Source organism: Myotis daubentonii, chromosome 7 (assembly GCF_963259705.1).
Source record: "Myotis daubentonii chromosome 7, mMyoDau2.1, whole genome shotgun sequence".
NCBI lineage: Eukaryota > Metazoa > Chordata > Mammalia > Chiroptera > Vespertilionidae > Myotis > Myotis daubentonii.
This window is the reverse complement of record NC_081846.1, coordinates 44,827,500-44,844,487: the sequence shown is the minus strand read 5'-3', so window position 1 is coordinate 44,844,487 and position 16,988 is coordinate 44,827,500. Positions and strand designations below refer to the sequence as shown.

General features: G+C 40.5%; 1 protein-coding gene across 3 annotated transcripts in view; it reads right to left on the bottom strand.

Annotated features, from left to right (window-relative positions):
- Positions 1–16,988, bottom strand: part of OLA1 (Obg like ATPase 1) — a 170,122-nt gene that overhangs the window by 137,507 nt on the left and 15,627 nt on the right. For all 3 annotated transcript variants that reach the window (XM_059704041.1, XM_059704042.1, XM_059704043.1), the window contains exons 3-4: positions 9,337–9,480; positions 2,712–2,839 (exon numbers count right to left, since the gene is read on the bottom strand). In XM_059704041.1, the coding sequence (XP_059560024.1) occupies positions 2,712–2,839; positions 9,337–9,480 (272 nt within the window). The remainder of the gene's footprint in view (positions 1–2,711; positions 2,840–9,336; positions 9,481–16,988) is intronic.

Below are 16,988 nucleotides of genomic sequence, written 5' to 3'. Positions count from 1 at the left end.
TGATCTATCTAAAATTACTAAAAAAAATAAAAATTTAAGATATTAATATTGTGATGGCCATATGTTCAGTTAGGAATTATGTTACAAGGAATGAAGGAGAGAATGGATATTGGACAACTGTATAGTCTGTCTGAACACTCAGGAACTTTCCCAGGGGAGTACTTGTCTTGTTTAGTTGATATTTCTGGGAATGTGCTTTGGTTGTGCCTACAACTTGTCTTTTATATGCCACAGACCAATCACAGACTCTTTTTTCCCATACTGATGATATTTATTTATTTATATTGCAATCACAGATTCTTATTTTCTTTTTTAATGTATCTTTATTGCTCAAAGTATTACAGATGTTCCCTTTTTATCTCCCATTGACCCTCTCTACCCTGCACCCATTCCCACCCAGGCCTTCACCCTATGTCTGTGTCCATAGGTTATGCATATCTTATACATACAAAAGCCTAAGCAAGCTAACAAGCGGTTGACCAGTCACTATGATGCGCACTGACCACCAGGGGGCAAACACTCAACACAGGAGCTGTCCCCCGGTGGTCAGTGCACTCCCACAGCCAACCTTCCACGGCCAGCCAACTTTCCGTGGTCCCACCCCCTCGCCGGCCAACCTCCCGTGGCCCCTCCTCCCCCCAGCTGGCCAAGCTACCAAGGTCCCTCGCCCCAGCCGGTGAACCTCCCATGGTCCCTCCTCCCAGCTGGTCAACCTCCTGCGGCCCCTCTTCCCGGCCAGCCAACCTCTCGTGGCTCCCTCCCCCACCCCCCCAGGCCGGCCAGTCTCCCACAGCCCTGATCACCAGGATCACTGGCCAGGCTGAGGGAACCCACCCATGCACAAAGTCACGCACTGGACCTCTAGTATGCATATAACTTCTTTGGTTAATCTCTCTCCACCCACGCCTTCCCTCTGAGATTCACCAGTCTGTTCCATGCTTCTCTGTCTCTGGATCTATTTTGTTCCTTTCTTGGCAATATTTTTTTCCTTTCTTAATAATACCTTTAGCCTGACTGAAATACAATAAAGTATGTATAATCCTAACCAAATTCATTTTCCCCTTGAGAGTTAGGAAAACAAGTCAGATAAATATTATACAAAAGACATTAAACCAAAGATTTGATTACATTTATTAATGGTTTCAGGCCATTATCAGGATCTTACCATCATTCTAAATTGCTCCAGCTCTTGAAAATTTAAGTCAAATATCCCTCTCTAACCACATACCCCCTTTATACCCAGCATATCTGTTCTTGAAGCTCATCAGGAAATCAGAGCAATGAGCCTTCCACCTTTCAGTCCTCCCCTATTTTCACTCCTACCCTGTGTTAAGCTCTACTCTGTCAGTTTAATCATGCTCACAGACAAACCTTCAGTTCTCTTGCCCCCAAATTCCTGTCACACCTGCCCTATCAATCCTACTTCCTTATAGACATCTCCCATATGGATGTCCTAGGTATACAAATTCAAAAAAACTGTCCAAACTGAACTTATCAACTCTCTCCCAAGACTTGCTGCCTCTTCTATATTTAATATCTCAGTGAATAACATCAAAAAGCATTCCACTGGCCCAGCCCAGAAACCCAGGAGTCACATTTGATTCCACCCTCTCTTTGAAACTCTCATATGGGTCACCAGAACCAATGAAAAAAAAACCAAAAACAATCCATCAGAAAATCAGAGGCTCTCACCAATGTACATTACTCTACATAACAAACTTTCCACCATCTCCACCTCACCCATAACCCTATTCTTTGCCTGTATCACAACCCTTCCAGAAGATGTCTCCATTCCTTCATCCAAGGTGAAGCTACCTAGATCAGTGCTTTTCAAACACTAGTGGCAGGCTTTTGTAAAATACAATAAAAATGAATTACTAGGCAAGTGAATTTTTTTCAAAAGACATACAAAAAAAGAGTATAATTTTATTAAATCCAAATGACAAAAAAATTAGTCAAACTGACATATCTATTTCTAGATGTTCATTTCAATTGCTATAGGTATATAGTCAAGGACCAGTAACAAACAAAAACACTAAACCAGACCACAGCTGGCCCCTGCCTCTAATCTGTTTCCTTTGTTTGCATTAATTTTCTCATTATAACACTATTCCCTAACTAACGTGCAGCCTTAACTTGAGCCTTAACCTAAACCTTTCTATTCTATCACAGATTTACATAACATGCATTTAGCCCACTTTAGTGATCAAAAGAACACAAACCAACACATAGTTCTACCTGTTTTCTCTCTGCTTGATATCCCTCTCTCCTTAATCTCCTCATTTAATAACCTGGGCGCCCTTCTCCCCTCTGAAATAATGGAATCCACTCCTCTATCAATTCCGCCTTCTCGGCACATGGAAAAGCAAGAATGCATAAAAGTTCGACAAGAAAATTTCAAAATGCCTCTACAATTAACAAAATTACTTTCACATAAAAACTTCTCAATGAATCTAATCCAAAACAGGGGACAATATTAAATTAGAAGATAATATCTACACATCATACACTTGCTAAGGAATAAGCACTCTCATATGGAGATTATACTAAATAACATTAGAGTCACAATTAACAGATGAATCCACAGTTATATCTTGTGAAGTAAAGCAAATCTTCTATTAAACAGGCATTTCTAATTTTATTTGAGCAATAACGGAAAGAAAACATTGATCATAATGAAATCAGCCAAGTATATAAGCAATTGTACTTACGTGTTAGATGAAAGATTCCATCACAGGCACTAATATGAGATAAAAAGGCATTTCCCAGGCCTTGTCCTTGGTGAGCTCCTTTTACAAGACCAGCAATATCCACTACATTTAGAAAGGCAGGAATTTTACTGAGAAAAAAAAAGAAAGATGGTTTTATTGTAAAACAGTACTAAGAACCTATTTATGATTACCCTGGCAGGTGTGGCTCAGTTGGTCAGGCATCATCCCATGCACCAAAAGGTTGCTGGTTCAATCCCTGTTCAGGGTACATGCCTGGTTGCAGGCTCCATCCCCAGCAGGGGGTGTACAGGCGGCAGCCAATTGATGTTCTGCTCTCACATCAATGTTTCTCTATCTCTCTCCCGCTAAAAAAAAGAAAAAAAATTCAACAAAATTACTTTTTTTTTAAAAAGAAACCTATTAATTAACCAAATGGATTTCCCAAACATTTTACATGAATTAAGTCTTTCTTTTCTTTTTTAATTTCTTGCTTATTGATTTGAGAGAGACAGTAAGGAAGAGAAAGAGAGATAGAAACATCAATTTGCTGTTCCACTACTTATACATTCATTGGTTGCTTCTTGTATATGCTCTAACTGGGGAGTGAACCCACAAGCTTTGCGTATTGGGATGACACTCTACCCTATTAAGCCACCTGGCCAGGGCCTAATTCTTTCCTTTCTAAAATAATGTTTAGAAGATTCTTAATAATGATTTAATAAATAAATAACAAAAACAAAACAAAAAAGAAATAATTTTTTAGTACATTAGGACTTTCTTACCTAGGTAAGTGTTATAAAGCAGAGTAGCTGTTTTTATTGTGTCTCTAAAGATTAAAACATATTATCATATTCTAATTGGCATATACACCTGCACATGCACACACACACACGCAGTAGAGAACGTTTAAAGAGTATACTGATTCAATGCAAGGTAATCATCATAGAATAAGCCACCATACCTTGTGTCAGGCATTGGACTAAATGCTTTACATGCATTAACATTTCAATGTTCAAAACAATTCTATCAGGTAGGTGTTATTTATTAAGCCTACTTTACAGATGAGGAAATTAAGCCTTAGAGCAATTAAGAAACCAGTTGTGGGGATTCAAACACAGGATATCTGGGTTCACATTTAATCACCATATAGATTATATAGCCCAAACTGCATGTAATGATGTGATCCAGTTACCATAGTAATAATCCAGTTGTTAACAACAGCAACTGAATTAAACAGATATACAAAACAACCTTTGCTTTGCTCAAAATAAAGTCACAGTTAACACAAATCAGAAACCAAGTTAGGTAAACCAGTCTGCCACGTAGAAATGGAAATTAAGGTATATGAGTAAATAAAGTTTTCAACATCACATGACAAAGGTGTATGCTAGAGTTGTATGTATTATGTATTCTCTGTCAATTTTTAAAGAGTATTCATTTTTTAGAATGTCAGTTTCACCATATGATAAAATACAACATGAAAGTTCCACAAAATACTTCCCTATTATCTGCATGGAAAATGAATCCTTTAAAAGTAATTGTTCCATAAAAAATTTTTATACAGATAGTAATTACTTGGCAATTGTTATCAGCAAATCCACAAGAAATACACACAAAATGTGGTTAGTTTTTTTTGTTGGATATTGTAGTTGCCTCCCCAGAATCCTTTGCTCCTTCTCTAGGTAACTATATTGATTTTCATTTGGCTAGCCAAACCTCCCCAAGGTATCCCAGAGCTTTGGAGAAGCTGGCTCTACCCCTACCTCTAAAAGGGTGGCATATACTTTAAGCCTATACCAGGCAGTTGAATCTCCTCCCCTAGGCATGATTAATGATTCTAAGACCTTCACCTTGCCCCATTTGCCTAGAAAGACTTAAGGAGGTTTGCCAATGGAGCTTAGCAGTGTTCTGGCTCATGAGTCTTCTGAGAGAGCTTCTAGAAGCAAACCCCTCATCCTCCACTCTGAATGAACATGGATGAGAAAGTATCCAAGTCCAAGATTTGAGAGACAGCCTGTGACCACAAGGAGAAAGCAATCTTATGATCAAGCTGATAAAGAAAGTAAAATGGAAAGAGAAAAGACACCAATTCTACACAATTGAGTTACTGAAACCAACACTAAACATCATGCTACCTATTATAAAACAACTAGGGGCCCAGTGCATAAATTCGTGCACCTTGAAATGAACTGTAGGCTGTGAGGCTGCAGTGGGCACAGGGCCAGGTCTCAGCCCACCCTCCATGCCCCCGCCCAGCCCCCAGTCCCCTGTCTGCCAGCAGCCCCACTCCCACCGCCACCACTCCCACGTGCTGACAGCACCAGCCCCGCTTGCACCCACTGACAGTGTGGAGCAATTGGGGCTGGCGCCGTCAGCAGGTGTGAGCAGAGGCTGCTGCCCCGATCACCCCTTAGGAGAAGGGGGAGGTGGAGAAGTCCTCAGGAGTGATCGGGGCTGGCAGCTGCCACTTGCACCTGCTGACAGCGCCGAGCAATCGGGACTGGCACTGGGCACCAGCAGCGGGTGCAAGCGGCAGCACTTGCTGTGGGTGCGAGTGGGGTCAGTGTCGGCAGTGGATACAAGCGGAGGTTCTGAGCACCGGGCAGGATCACAGTGCGCAGGAGCAAAGAATTTTCAGTAACCACCAGAGGCTCACCTGGATGACAGTGACCAGCGCCCCCGCTCACCTGCTCCACTATCCCACCGCAGCCACCGCCTGTCATGCTCCGTGAGCACCCCTTAGTGGTCAGTGCACCTCATAGCAACCGGTTGTTTGGTTGTTCAGTTGTTCCACCATTCAGTCTATTTGCATATTAACCTTTTATTATATAGGATATGTTGAAGTCAATATGTTAAGTACAACCAAACTCATCCTAAGTGATATTTCTAAAAATTAAAACCACCCGTATGATAAATATAAAGTTCAGTAGCATAGATATGAGTGAAAAGGCACTGAATTTGACATGAGAAGCCTTGGGTTCTATTCCTGGTTGACATTAACTATGTGTAGCCTTGAGCAAATCATTTCACCTTTCTGGGCTTCCTTTTATAAGGAAACTGAACAGGACAATCTATAGTTCTAAGATTCTATATTGTAATGAAAATTAGTTTCTTAATTCTGATTCTAGATTTAAGGTTTAAACTAGTAACACAACATCTAAAAAAAAAACAAAAAAAACTGGCCCTAGCTGGTTTGGCTCAGTGGATAGAGTGCGGATTGAAGGGTCCCAGATTTGATTCTGGTCAAGGGTACATGCCTGGGTTTTGGGCTCAATCCCCAGTAGGGGATGTGTAAGAGGCAGCCAATCAATGATTCTCTCTCATCATTGATATTTCTATCTCTCTCTCCCTTTCCTTTACTCTCTGAAATCAATCCTATATAATAAAAGCCTAATATGCTACCTGTCCGGTCATCCATTCAACCAAAGTGTAATATGCTAATGATATGGTAAGGCCATTGAACCTCTTGCTATGACATGCACTGACCACCAGGGGGCAGATGTTCCGACTGGTAGGTTAGCTTGCTGCTGGGGTCAGGCCGATAGGGACTGAGAGACACAGGCCAGCCATGCCCTGGAGCCCTCCCGCGGTCCCTGGCTGGCTGGCCAACTTCCCATGTCCCTCCCCAGTCCCGATTGTGTACCAGTGGGGGTCCCTCAGCCTGGCCTGCACCCTCTCACAATCTGGGACCCCTTGGGGATGTCAGAGAGCCAGTTTCGGACTGATCCCACAGGCCAGGCTGAGGGACCACACTGGTGCACAAATTCGTGCAACAGGCCTCTAGTAAAACTATTAAAAAAAACAAAAAACTTGAGTACTAATTCAAGGATATTTGATGACTATATAGATAATTTCATGACTATTTGAGCAAAATAATGTTCTTATGAAACTTTCTTGACACTAAAACAGGGGTCCTCAAACTTTTTAAACAGGGGGCCAGTTCACTGTCCCTCAGACCATTGGAGGGCCGGACTATAGTTTAAAAAAAACTATGAACAAATTCCTATGCACACTGCACATATCTTATTTTGAAGTAAAAAAACAAAACGGGAACAAATACAATATTTGTATTTGCATGTGGCCCGCGGGCCATAGTTTGAGGACCCCTGCACTAAAACAATAAACCTAAAAATCTTTTTAATCACTATAATATAATGAATGCAGAATACTAAAAATATTTATATGTTTTTCTTCAATAGAAACAGGTTGAATAGGATATTCCTTCATCAAAAAAATCTAAGCCCTGGTCAGGTGGCTCAGTTGGTTGGAACGTCATCCCATACACCAAAAGGTTGAAAGTTCAACTCCCAGTAAGGGCATATACCTAGGTTGCAGGTTAAATCCCTGGTCAGGGTGTATATGGGAGGCAACTGGTCAATGTTTCTCTCTCTGTTCCTCTCTCTAAAAATCAATAAAAACATATCCTCAGATGGAGATTTAAAAAAGAACAAAAAACTAAAATCTTACAATATAGCAGAGAAGTTTGGGATAGTAAGAAAAAGTAGTTTGAATCATCGTCAATTTTTTATTTGCTTGACCACAGAGGCCAAAATCCATAAAGGTATTTAGTCAATGTTCATTACTAAAGAGAAAGCCAGGGGAAATTTTAAGAGTTAATATTATTCTCTTCATGTTTCTGAAAATTTTCAGCAATGTCACATGATCACACAGTCTGGCAGTGGCAAGGGCCCACACAAAGAGAGAGACAGAGTGGGGAGAGAAGGCAGCGCAACAGTAACTGGGGCGCTATCCAGGGTCCAAATCAGGAGACAACCCATTAGGATTAAGAGATTGGCTACATTATAAAGCATATGTTATTGGGACAACTGGAGAAATCTAAATGGAACTGGTGAATTAAGATGGAAATATGCGATCAATGTTAATGTCCTGATTCTGATGGATTTACTGTGGTTATGTAGGAGAGTGTCTATATTTCATAAATACAAACTGAAGAACTGAAGTGCAATGTGGCATCAAGTCTGTGACTTATTCTCAAAGGTTTGGAGAAATTTACATGAAGGGTATATAAGCATTCTAAGTGTAATTCTGTAGCTTTTATATACATTTGAAATCATTTAAAAATAAAACATTTTTAAAAAGGACACCAAAGTTACCTTAAGGAACTAATTTGAGGGATATATATGCCAATTAGAATATGATAATATGTTTTAATCTTTAGAGACACAATAAAAACAGCTACTCTGCTTTATAACACTTACCTAGGTAAGAAAGTCCTAATGTACTAAAAAATTATTTCTTTTTTGTTTTGTTTTTGCATATTACCCTGTTACTATATAGGATAGAGGCCTGGTGCACGGGTGGGGGCCAGCTGGTTTGCCCTGAAGGGTGTCCCAGATCAGGGTGGGGGTCCCACTTGGGTGCCTGGCAAGCCTGGATGAGGGGATGATGGCTGTTTGCAGCTGGTCGCACCCCCTTGAGGGTGGGGGTCCCCACTGGGGTGCCTGGCCAGTCTGGGTGAGGGGCTGAGGCCCGTTTTCAGGCTGGCAGTTGACTGAAGCTCCCAACCTCTCCTTTTTTTCTTTTTTTTTTTTATTCTGGGATTTATTTACCTTCTATGGCTGTCACTGGAGCTGAGAACCGGCTTCAGCTCTGAGGCTCAGCTCCAGCTCTGAGACCTCGGCTGCTGAAAGCAGGTACCTGGGTTTGTTTGGGTTTTATAATTGAAACTCTGTTGCAACTCCAGCTCTGACGGCTGAAAGCAGGTTTCTGGGGTTTGTTTAGCTTCTATAATTGCAACATAGTTTCTTAGAGTGCAAGCTCAGAGCCCAGCAGCGGCAGGTGGGGAACCTTGGCTTCCTCCTTCACTGGAGCAAGCAAGCCTCCTGTTCGCTTCAGCTGCCTGGCTGCCGGCCGCCATCTTGGTTGGCAGTTAATTTGCATATCTCGCTGATTAGCCAATGGGAAGGGTAGCGAAGTTACAGTTAATTACCATGTTTCTCTATTATTAGATAGGATTGGTTTACTTCATGTTTTTAAATCTAGAAAAAGATTAATAATACCCCAAGTAAAAAAGTATCCTATTTCTCTAAGTACATGTGCACACATTCAGGAGTAAATGGAAAAATATACCTCCAATGTATTTACTATATCAAGGTAAAAGTATAGGTGATTTTTATTCCTCTCTTTATACATTTCTATATTGTCTGAACCTCCTACAAGAAACTTGTATTATCTTATTTTTTATAATTAAAGAAATAATTCATACTTGTTATAAAAATTTCATATACAGAGGAATTTAAAAAATGAAGTGAAAATCACCTTAAAATCCCATTACCCAGAGATAACCATCAAGGAATTTTTGATCTTCATACATTTTCCTATGAATTTACACATATATGTATAATTTTACATAAATGAGATCATATAAGATTAATTACTCCCTCTATTTCATATTCCCTAGAAAAAATAACTGCAATTGTTAACAACCAGATGTATTCATTTTCACCCTTGTCCATGCTCTGCTTTACTTTGCAACCCAAAACAATACTGCTATTTTAATTTTGGGAAATAAAACTTTCTACATGATTTTAAATATATCACTAACAGATATTTAGTCAGTTTATACAGGGCAACCAAATAAAAAATGGCATAAAGATTTTCTTACCTTACTGGTTTGTGGTACTGGCAAAGAAAATCAAACCTTTCATCTGGCACAGGTACTCTGCTCTCATTGGGGTCAATAGTGCAAAACGGGAAGTTCTCTGCTGAAGCCTGACTATTGGTTAATACATTGAAGAACGTAGATTTCCTAAAATGAATAAAAACAATTGAATCAATTCTTAGGCTAAGACTGAGAAAAAATTATCTAATTTCAATGCTCAAATAAGATTTATGAGGATTTATAAAACTAATCTGGGATGCAGGTGAGGAGGAAGAATACAATTTTTCTAACAGAAATTAATGAAATTTACAACAATTCCGCTCATGATGTATAATTAGGTTATGTTCCTATCTCAGTGTATTTGGAACTTGAAAAGCATTTTCCCAAAGAATCTTTGTTATAAATGATAGCTAGTCCCATATCACACCACAAATCTATTTAATTCCTAAAGTACCTGGTAGTACCAATTTATCACTTCACCTATATCTAATATAATCTTCTCTAGCATAAATGTAGATAGATGTGTATCTAGTTAGGTCAATCACTTCCTAAGCATTCTGAATTGCTACTTGCTTAGAGCACCACTGGTCAACCAGTAGCTTTCAAATGCCTGCCTATAACAGAATCAGCTGAGAATGTAAAGGCATGCCATTACTAGCTCTTTTAAGATCTAGTGTAGGCCCTCATATTTTTAAAATATCTCAGGTGATGCATATGTAAAGTCGGGTTTTGGAACCACTGGGCTAGATTCAGACTCAGCTAACAACCCACTCAAATAATATTGACTGTTGTAGAATTTATACTGGCAACCTCTAAGAGTCTGGTAACAATTCCAGAACCTTAGGAATGATGATTAAGATGACATCACTTGTTTCTATAGAGCTAGATTGTTTTTAAGCATTGGACTCTTTATATATTACTAGATGCCCAGTGCACGAAATTCGTGCACAGGGGGTGGTCTCTCAGCCTGGCCTGCCCCCCTGCCCCCCTCACAGTCCAGGAGCCCTCAGGGGATGTCCTACTGACAGATGTCCTCTGCGGGAGGCAGCCGGCCGATCAGGTATATAGATACTTTCTGGAGGCAGCACAGACTCCTTCTTTATTACTTTCCTCTGTGGTTGGAGAACAGGGGACTAAAAGGTGGAGACAGAACTGTGGCCGGGCCTGGGGCTTTTGTAGGCAGCGGAAAGAGGGAGATGGCTGGGGAAAGTCTAGACACGTTTCCTTCAATTGTCCTCCCTTCCTCTGGGCCCCTCCATTTTTTCCTTCTTGTGGTGGATGCTTGGGCTTCAGACCGACGGGAACCCAGCGATGGTAGTATTCAGCCCCCTCACTTATCTGAATGTACAGCCGCCTCACTGTTTTCAAGCGACTAAAGTGCTGGGAATCCACAGCTCCCGGCCTTTCCCCTCTTGGTTTTCTCCTTGGGTCGGTTGCAATGTTCACCAAGACACAGAAGCAGCTCTGCCCTGGTAGTTCTGCACTGGCCCCCAACCAGGCCCCGCCAGAAACTCTTCCTCGAGTCTCCAGGTTCACAGTCTGTGCTTGGGGAGGTTGTTCATAGGCCATGCCCCCAGGCAGATGGGGCAGGGAGGCTAGCTTGGAGAGCTGGAAGAAGATGGCAGAGTAAGTTGGTATGAACAGGAATCTGCTCAGCCAGACTTCCTAAGCACCCCACTGGGCCCAGGCCGGGCCCCTTCCCAGTGCCAGGAGGACCCCAGCTGAGGTCCCCTCCTTGCACCCAGCGCCCTCCTCCCTGTTCCACCACCAGGGGTGGGAGCAGCTTGCCCGCAACACTCTGGTCCCTGCCAGCCAGGCAGGCGGCGGCACAGGCAGTGAAGCCTAGGGCGCCGGCAGCCGCAAGCTGGCCTGGTCGTCCCTAACTGCCCCCCTGCTGGCCTGATCACCCCTAACTGCCTGCCTGCTGGCCTGATCGCCCCAACAGCTCTCCTCCCACCCCCCGCTGGCCTGGTTGCCCCCAACTGCCCACCCTGCCAGCCTGGTCGCCCCACACAGCCTGCTGCTCAGTCGTTGGGTCGCCCGTCACTATCCCCCCTGCGGGCCTGGTCGCCCCATGCAGCCTGCTTGTTCAGTCGTTTGGTCATCCCTCACTAACCCCCTACCAGCCTCGTCGCCCCACTCAGCCTGTTCAGTCGTCCATTTGGTTGTTTCAGATGTGACGGCCCCTGGCTCGCTCTCCATATATAGATGAGTCCCAAATGATTTTTCCCAAGGGAAAACAAGGAAATTGTTAAAGATCTTAGAGTCCTATCAAAAGCACTCTCTAGCCAATTTGAATAGGCTTGCTGGCCAAAATGGATCAATTTGAGCATCAATAAAAATAGCTACAATAAACAGTAACAAATCAATTTTCAATCCGAAGTTGGGTATCTGCATATACAGAGGGCCAATTTAAATTAGAGGCAGATTTTCAACTGTGCCATGCATGGTGGGTCGCTCTAACCATGCCCACCTCCTCAGACCCTTGTTGTTCAAGGGTCAACAGTAACTTTATATCCATGAATTGTTAAAAATCCTTAACAAACAAAACAAAAACCCTCTCTGACCACCTTTTAAGGATGCTAGGTGACGCTATACTTTTACAGTAACGAAGAGTTGATAGTGATATTATTTTATATACATAGTCTAGGCAATAAGTGAAAAAAGAATAAAAAACTTAGACTATTACCATTCTGCAACCCCTAAGGAATTAATGGAGCTGAGTAATGATCACCAATGATAGTTAATACTGCAAAAAGAGGGGTAAAATAGTATCTCCTAACAATACAAGTATTTATATCATCATTCACGTACTCTTGACAAAATTATCCAATCAAAAATTATCTGATATTAATCTGATCAAGCCTTTACTAATAGATATTACTACCACTTTACAGGAAATAAAGAGGACACAGGAACATATTAAATGATACCACATAGATGCAATCAACAAAATTCAGACTTTGGAAAATTCTGTAGGCAAATAACCAGATTTTTTAAAAAATTGGGGGAGGGAAGAAATTCTGCTTCTGGGTGAGATGCAAAAGCTAACAGGAGATTAGAATTCTCACCCAGAACTACAAAAGCCATATACATGCAGAATACAGAAGCCACCTGAAAGGGCTAGAAATCTGAAAATGTTTGAAAAAAGTCTCAAAGAAGTGCTCTGACCTCCACAGCCTTTTCCCTAGAAACCTTATGCCCATTCTAGGCAGAAAAAGAGGCTTTACACTCATGGAAAGCAGATTCTGGAGGACAGAGAACCCAGCAAAGAATTCAGAGGAAACTTAAGAGGACCTTAAGAACACAACCAGAATCCTTAGGATATTTCTCCCAAGAGGGAAAACTACAAAAATGTGAAGTAAATGGTGACATAAATGGGCCCACTCTCCATACCTTGTTCCCTTCCCACAAAAACAAAAAGTGATACTTAAGTTGCCAGAATAGTCTATGGGTCCTTACTTATATATTACTAGAGGCCCAGTGCATGAAATTCATACACTCAGGGTGGGGGGGGGGGGTCTCTCAGCCCAGCCTGTGCCCTCTCGCAGTCCAGGAGCCCTCGGGGGATGTCTAACTGACAGCTTAGGCCCCCTGGCAGTCAGACATCCTTAGCACTGCCATGGAAGCAGGAGAGGCTCCCACCACCGCCACTGCGCTCACCAGCCATGAGCCCGGCTTCTGGCTGAGTGGTACTCCCTCTGTGGGTGTGCACTGACCATCAGGGGGCAGCTCCTACATTGAGTGTCTGCCCCCTCGTGGTCAGTGTGTGTCATAGCAACCGGTCGTTCCACTGTTCGGTCGATTTGCATATTAGCCTTTTATTATATAGAAAGATATACCTGTGATGAAAACATTACAAAATAATGTTACAATAGAAGTACTAAAACAAAATTTAAATATATTAATTAATCCAAACACTTATAGAATACTTGTGCCTTTTTGAATGAGGGAGGGGACAAAAGAAATGTAGCTGTATTTTTTTATATTACAGTTTTTAAAAAACTGCTCACTGCTATTACCACAGTCATAGTAATTGCAATGTAAAAAGACTGTAAGGAATTTATGGAGTTATTTTCAAATTTAGGGCTATTATTAAGTACTAGAAGCCCATTGCACGAAGATTCACGCAATAGGCCTTCCTTCTTCCTTCCCCTGGCTGCTGGCACCAGTTTTCCTCCAGCACCCAGGATCCAGGCCACAGCGGAGAAGCCAAGCCTCTTCAGTCTTCACTCTGGCCGGAGCCTTCAGTCTTCGCTCTGCACCTGCATATGCAAATTAACCGCCATCTTTGTTGGGTTAATTTGCATAGTCGCTCTGATTGGCTGGTGGGCGTAGCAGAGTGACACCAATTTGCGTGTTTCTTTTTTATTAGTGTAGATAGCAATTTTTACTGTCTACATGGACAAAAATATGTTTTATAAAAAAGAAAAAAGTTTATCCCTTCAAACATATCATATGGTAAAAAAAAAATAGTCCCATTATCTCTTAGGCCGAAAAAATTCTTACATACAAACTAGAATGGAAGACAAATCTCCATTTTCACAGATCATCTAATCTTGGACATGGATTTTAAATTTCATAAAGTCATCTATACCTTCCAATAGCTTTGTAAGTACAAAAAGGTACAAAGAAATAAAGAAGAAAAAAAAGGAAAATTTCTAAAGATTATTTCTATAGGCTTCAGTGGTAAGTTAAAACATTTTGATCTATTCAAATCTATTAAAGAAAAGCCTTGCAAAAGCAAAGAATTTGAAAGTTTTGGCCTAAGCCTGAAGTGTTAAAAGCCAATAAGGCTTTTTGTGAAATGAGGGTTTTTCACACACACACACACACACACACACACACACACACACACTCACATTTAGATCAGGTAGTCACTTTTTTCCTTAAGATTATTATTAAAACTTGAAAGTAGGAGGTTCAAAATTGTAGATATCTCTCTTTTGCAAGAATGGGTTTACATAAATATTATTTCAGCAATGATAGCATTAAAAAAAAGTGGCTAGATAATGTATGGCCCCTCCATTTAGGACCTAAATCTTTATTTTTGAAATTGCATATTTTACTGTTATAAATAAATCTGACTAAATAGGTGTTTTATCTAAAAGCTTATGCAAAATTATAATATGTATTAGGAAGTCAGGATACCAATGCAAATCCACAGCACTCTGAGTTAACCATTTATAGAGCACACATCCAAAACATGAAAAAAAGTACAATGTTCTTTCAATATGTTTTTAATTTGGTTACAACTAAACTGTTAAGGGAAAAAAGTATCTATCTGCTAGATACAGAAATAAATAGCAATATGTATATACATGGGTTAGTATAACCACATTATGTGTCCTAACAAGTGAAAGGACCAAAAGCAGTACAGCAGCACATATCATACCTAGAGCCTGGATCTTAGTTTCTAACTACCATTCTCCAGTAAAAGAAACCTGGCTTCCCTGGAGTCAAGGCTGAGACAGGAAAAATACAATGTAGTTTGAAACACCTTTTAGTGTCAGAGAGTAAAAAAGTACTTAAAAGAAGGGGGGGGGGGGAATGATGGGGGTATGTCAAAGGGCTATAAGAGGCGATATTTGAATAGCCTCAAAATATCTTTCCCCCACATATTAATTTACTGTAGTGGTTCTAACAAATGTCTACAAATTCTTTGATAGTTCTTCCTTCAGGAAGTGGAGCTTAATTCCCTTCCCATTGGGTGTGGGATGGACTTAATGAGTTGCTTCTAAGGAACAGCTCCTAATGGCCAAAGCCAGAACAATTTCAGCAACAAAATAAACAGTTTTGGGTTATAACAAAATAATAGTTTTGGGTTATAACCCAAAGACTAAAACAAAATTCAGTGAGCCCAAATACAACTATATAAATGACTGAATAAATAACGAAATGTGAGGTGAATAAATAACAAAATGTGGGGACAAGACAAATCTTCCTCATAGAAGAATTCCAAATAATAAATGTAAAAACAAATAAGGGAATTAAAATATCACCATTAAAACACCACTAATAATTGTTGCAGGCAAAATCCATTCTGAGGAATGATAAAATTTAATAGGGGAAACTTTAAAGAAAAACAGGATATTTAAATAGCCTCAAAATATCTTTCTCCCACATATTAATTAATTTATTGTAGTGGTTCTAACAAATATCTACAAATTCTTTGATATTTCTTCCTTCAGGAGGTGGAGCTTAATTCCCTTCCCATTGGGTTGGACTTAGTAACTTGCTTCTAATGAACAGAGTTTGGAAAGGGAAAAGGGATAATTTTACAGTGAAGAAATCTGGTAGACACCACCTTAACCAAGTGATCAAGGTTAATATAACCAGTAATATGTTGTGTTGGTATCATATATCCTTAAATTATAATGCAACAAGAAAACGCACTTTACCTCCATGGTATTCTTCCCCAAAAGTCTACAGCATGAATCCTGATATCAAAACATATAACAAAACTATAGTAATCAAAACAGTGTGAAACCGGCATAAAGATAGACACATAGCCCATTGGAATAAATAGAGCCCAGAAATTAAGCCTCCCATACATGTTTAAATGATCTTTAACAAGTGTTCCAAGACCACACAATGGGGAAAAACTGTTTCTTCAACAAATGGTGCTGAGAAAACTGGATAGCACATACAAAAGAATGAACTTGGACCCTTACCTTATACCATATGCAAAAGTTAACTCAAAAGGCATTTAAGATCTAAACACAGAATCTAAAACTATAAAATTCCTAAAACATAGGGGGAAAGTCATGCTATTAGATTCTTAGATATGATATTAGAAGCCCAGGAAACAAAAGCAAAAATAGAAAAATGACACTATAACAAACTTAAAACCTCCGTAGGAAGCAACCAAGTAAAAAGGCAACAACCTACAGAATGGGAGAAAAATAACTGCAAATCATATAAGCTCGCCTAGAAGTACAACTGTGACAATATGATCTGCCTCAACTGTTTTGCCCATCTGCACCCCAGTGCTGTCAACTCCCACAAGACATGTGGTCACACCAACAACCTGTGTCCCAAGAAGGTCAAATAAGGCCCCTCCACCACCCACCTGCTCAGCCAGCAGGGCTGCCTTTTGCCTAAATACCCTAGGCCCTGGGGCCTCAATAAAGTTTCCCTTTCACTGATTGGAGCAGTACAAAGAAGAGGAAAGAAGAAAGCAGAAACCTCTGCAATACTTCAAGTAAGAAATGAGTAGGAATGAAAATGTGAAGAAAATAGATAGGTTTAGTGCCCTACTAAAAAAATAGAGTTAGGGAAAAGGATGCAAACATAAGTCTCTCAAGTGTCTGGATGGAAAGTAGTGTTATTGCCCAAAATAGGGAGTACATGAGGCAATGAGCTTAGCCTCAGTCATGCTGAGTGGAGACATTTTAACTGGAGATATTCAGGGGAGAAGATACATGAATCTGGAACTCAGATGCAACCTGAGCAGAATATAAATTTAGAAAATAGAAGCCAGTAGATGATTAAAAACAGGAGATGAGACCACTAGGGAGAAAGTATAAAAGAGAAGACAACCAAGACCAGAAACCTATTATTAAGAAGCAAATTCAGGAAGTATAGCAAACAAAAGACTGAAGAAAAAGCAAGAGAAGTGGGGAGTTACTGACAGCGTCAAATAGGGCACAGAG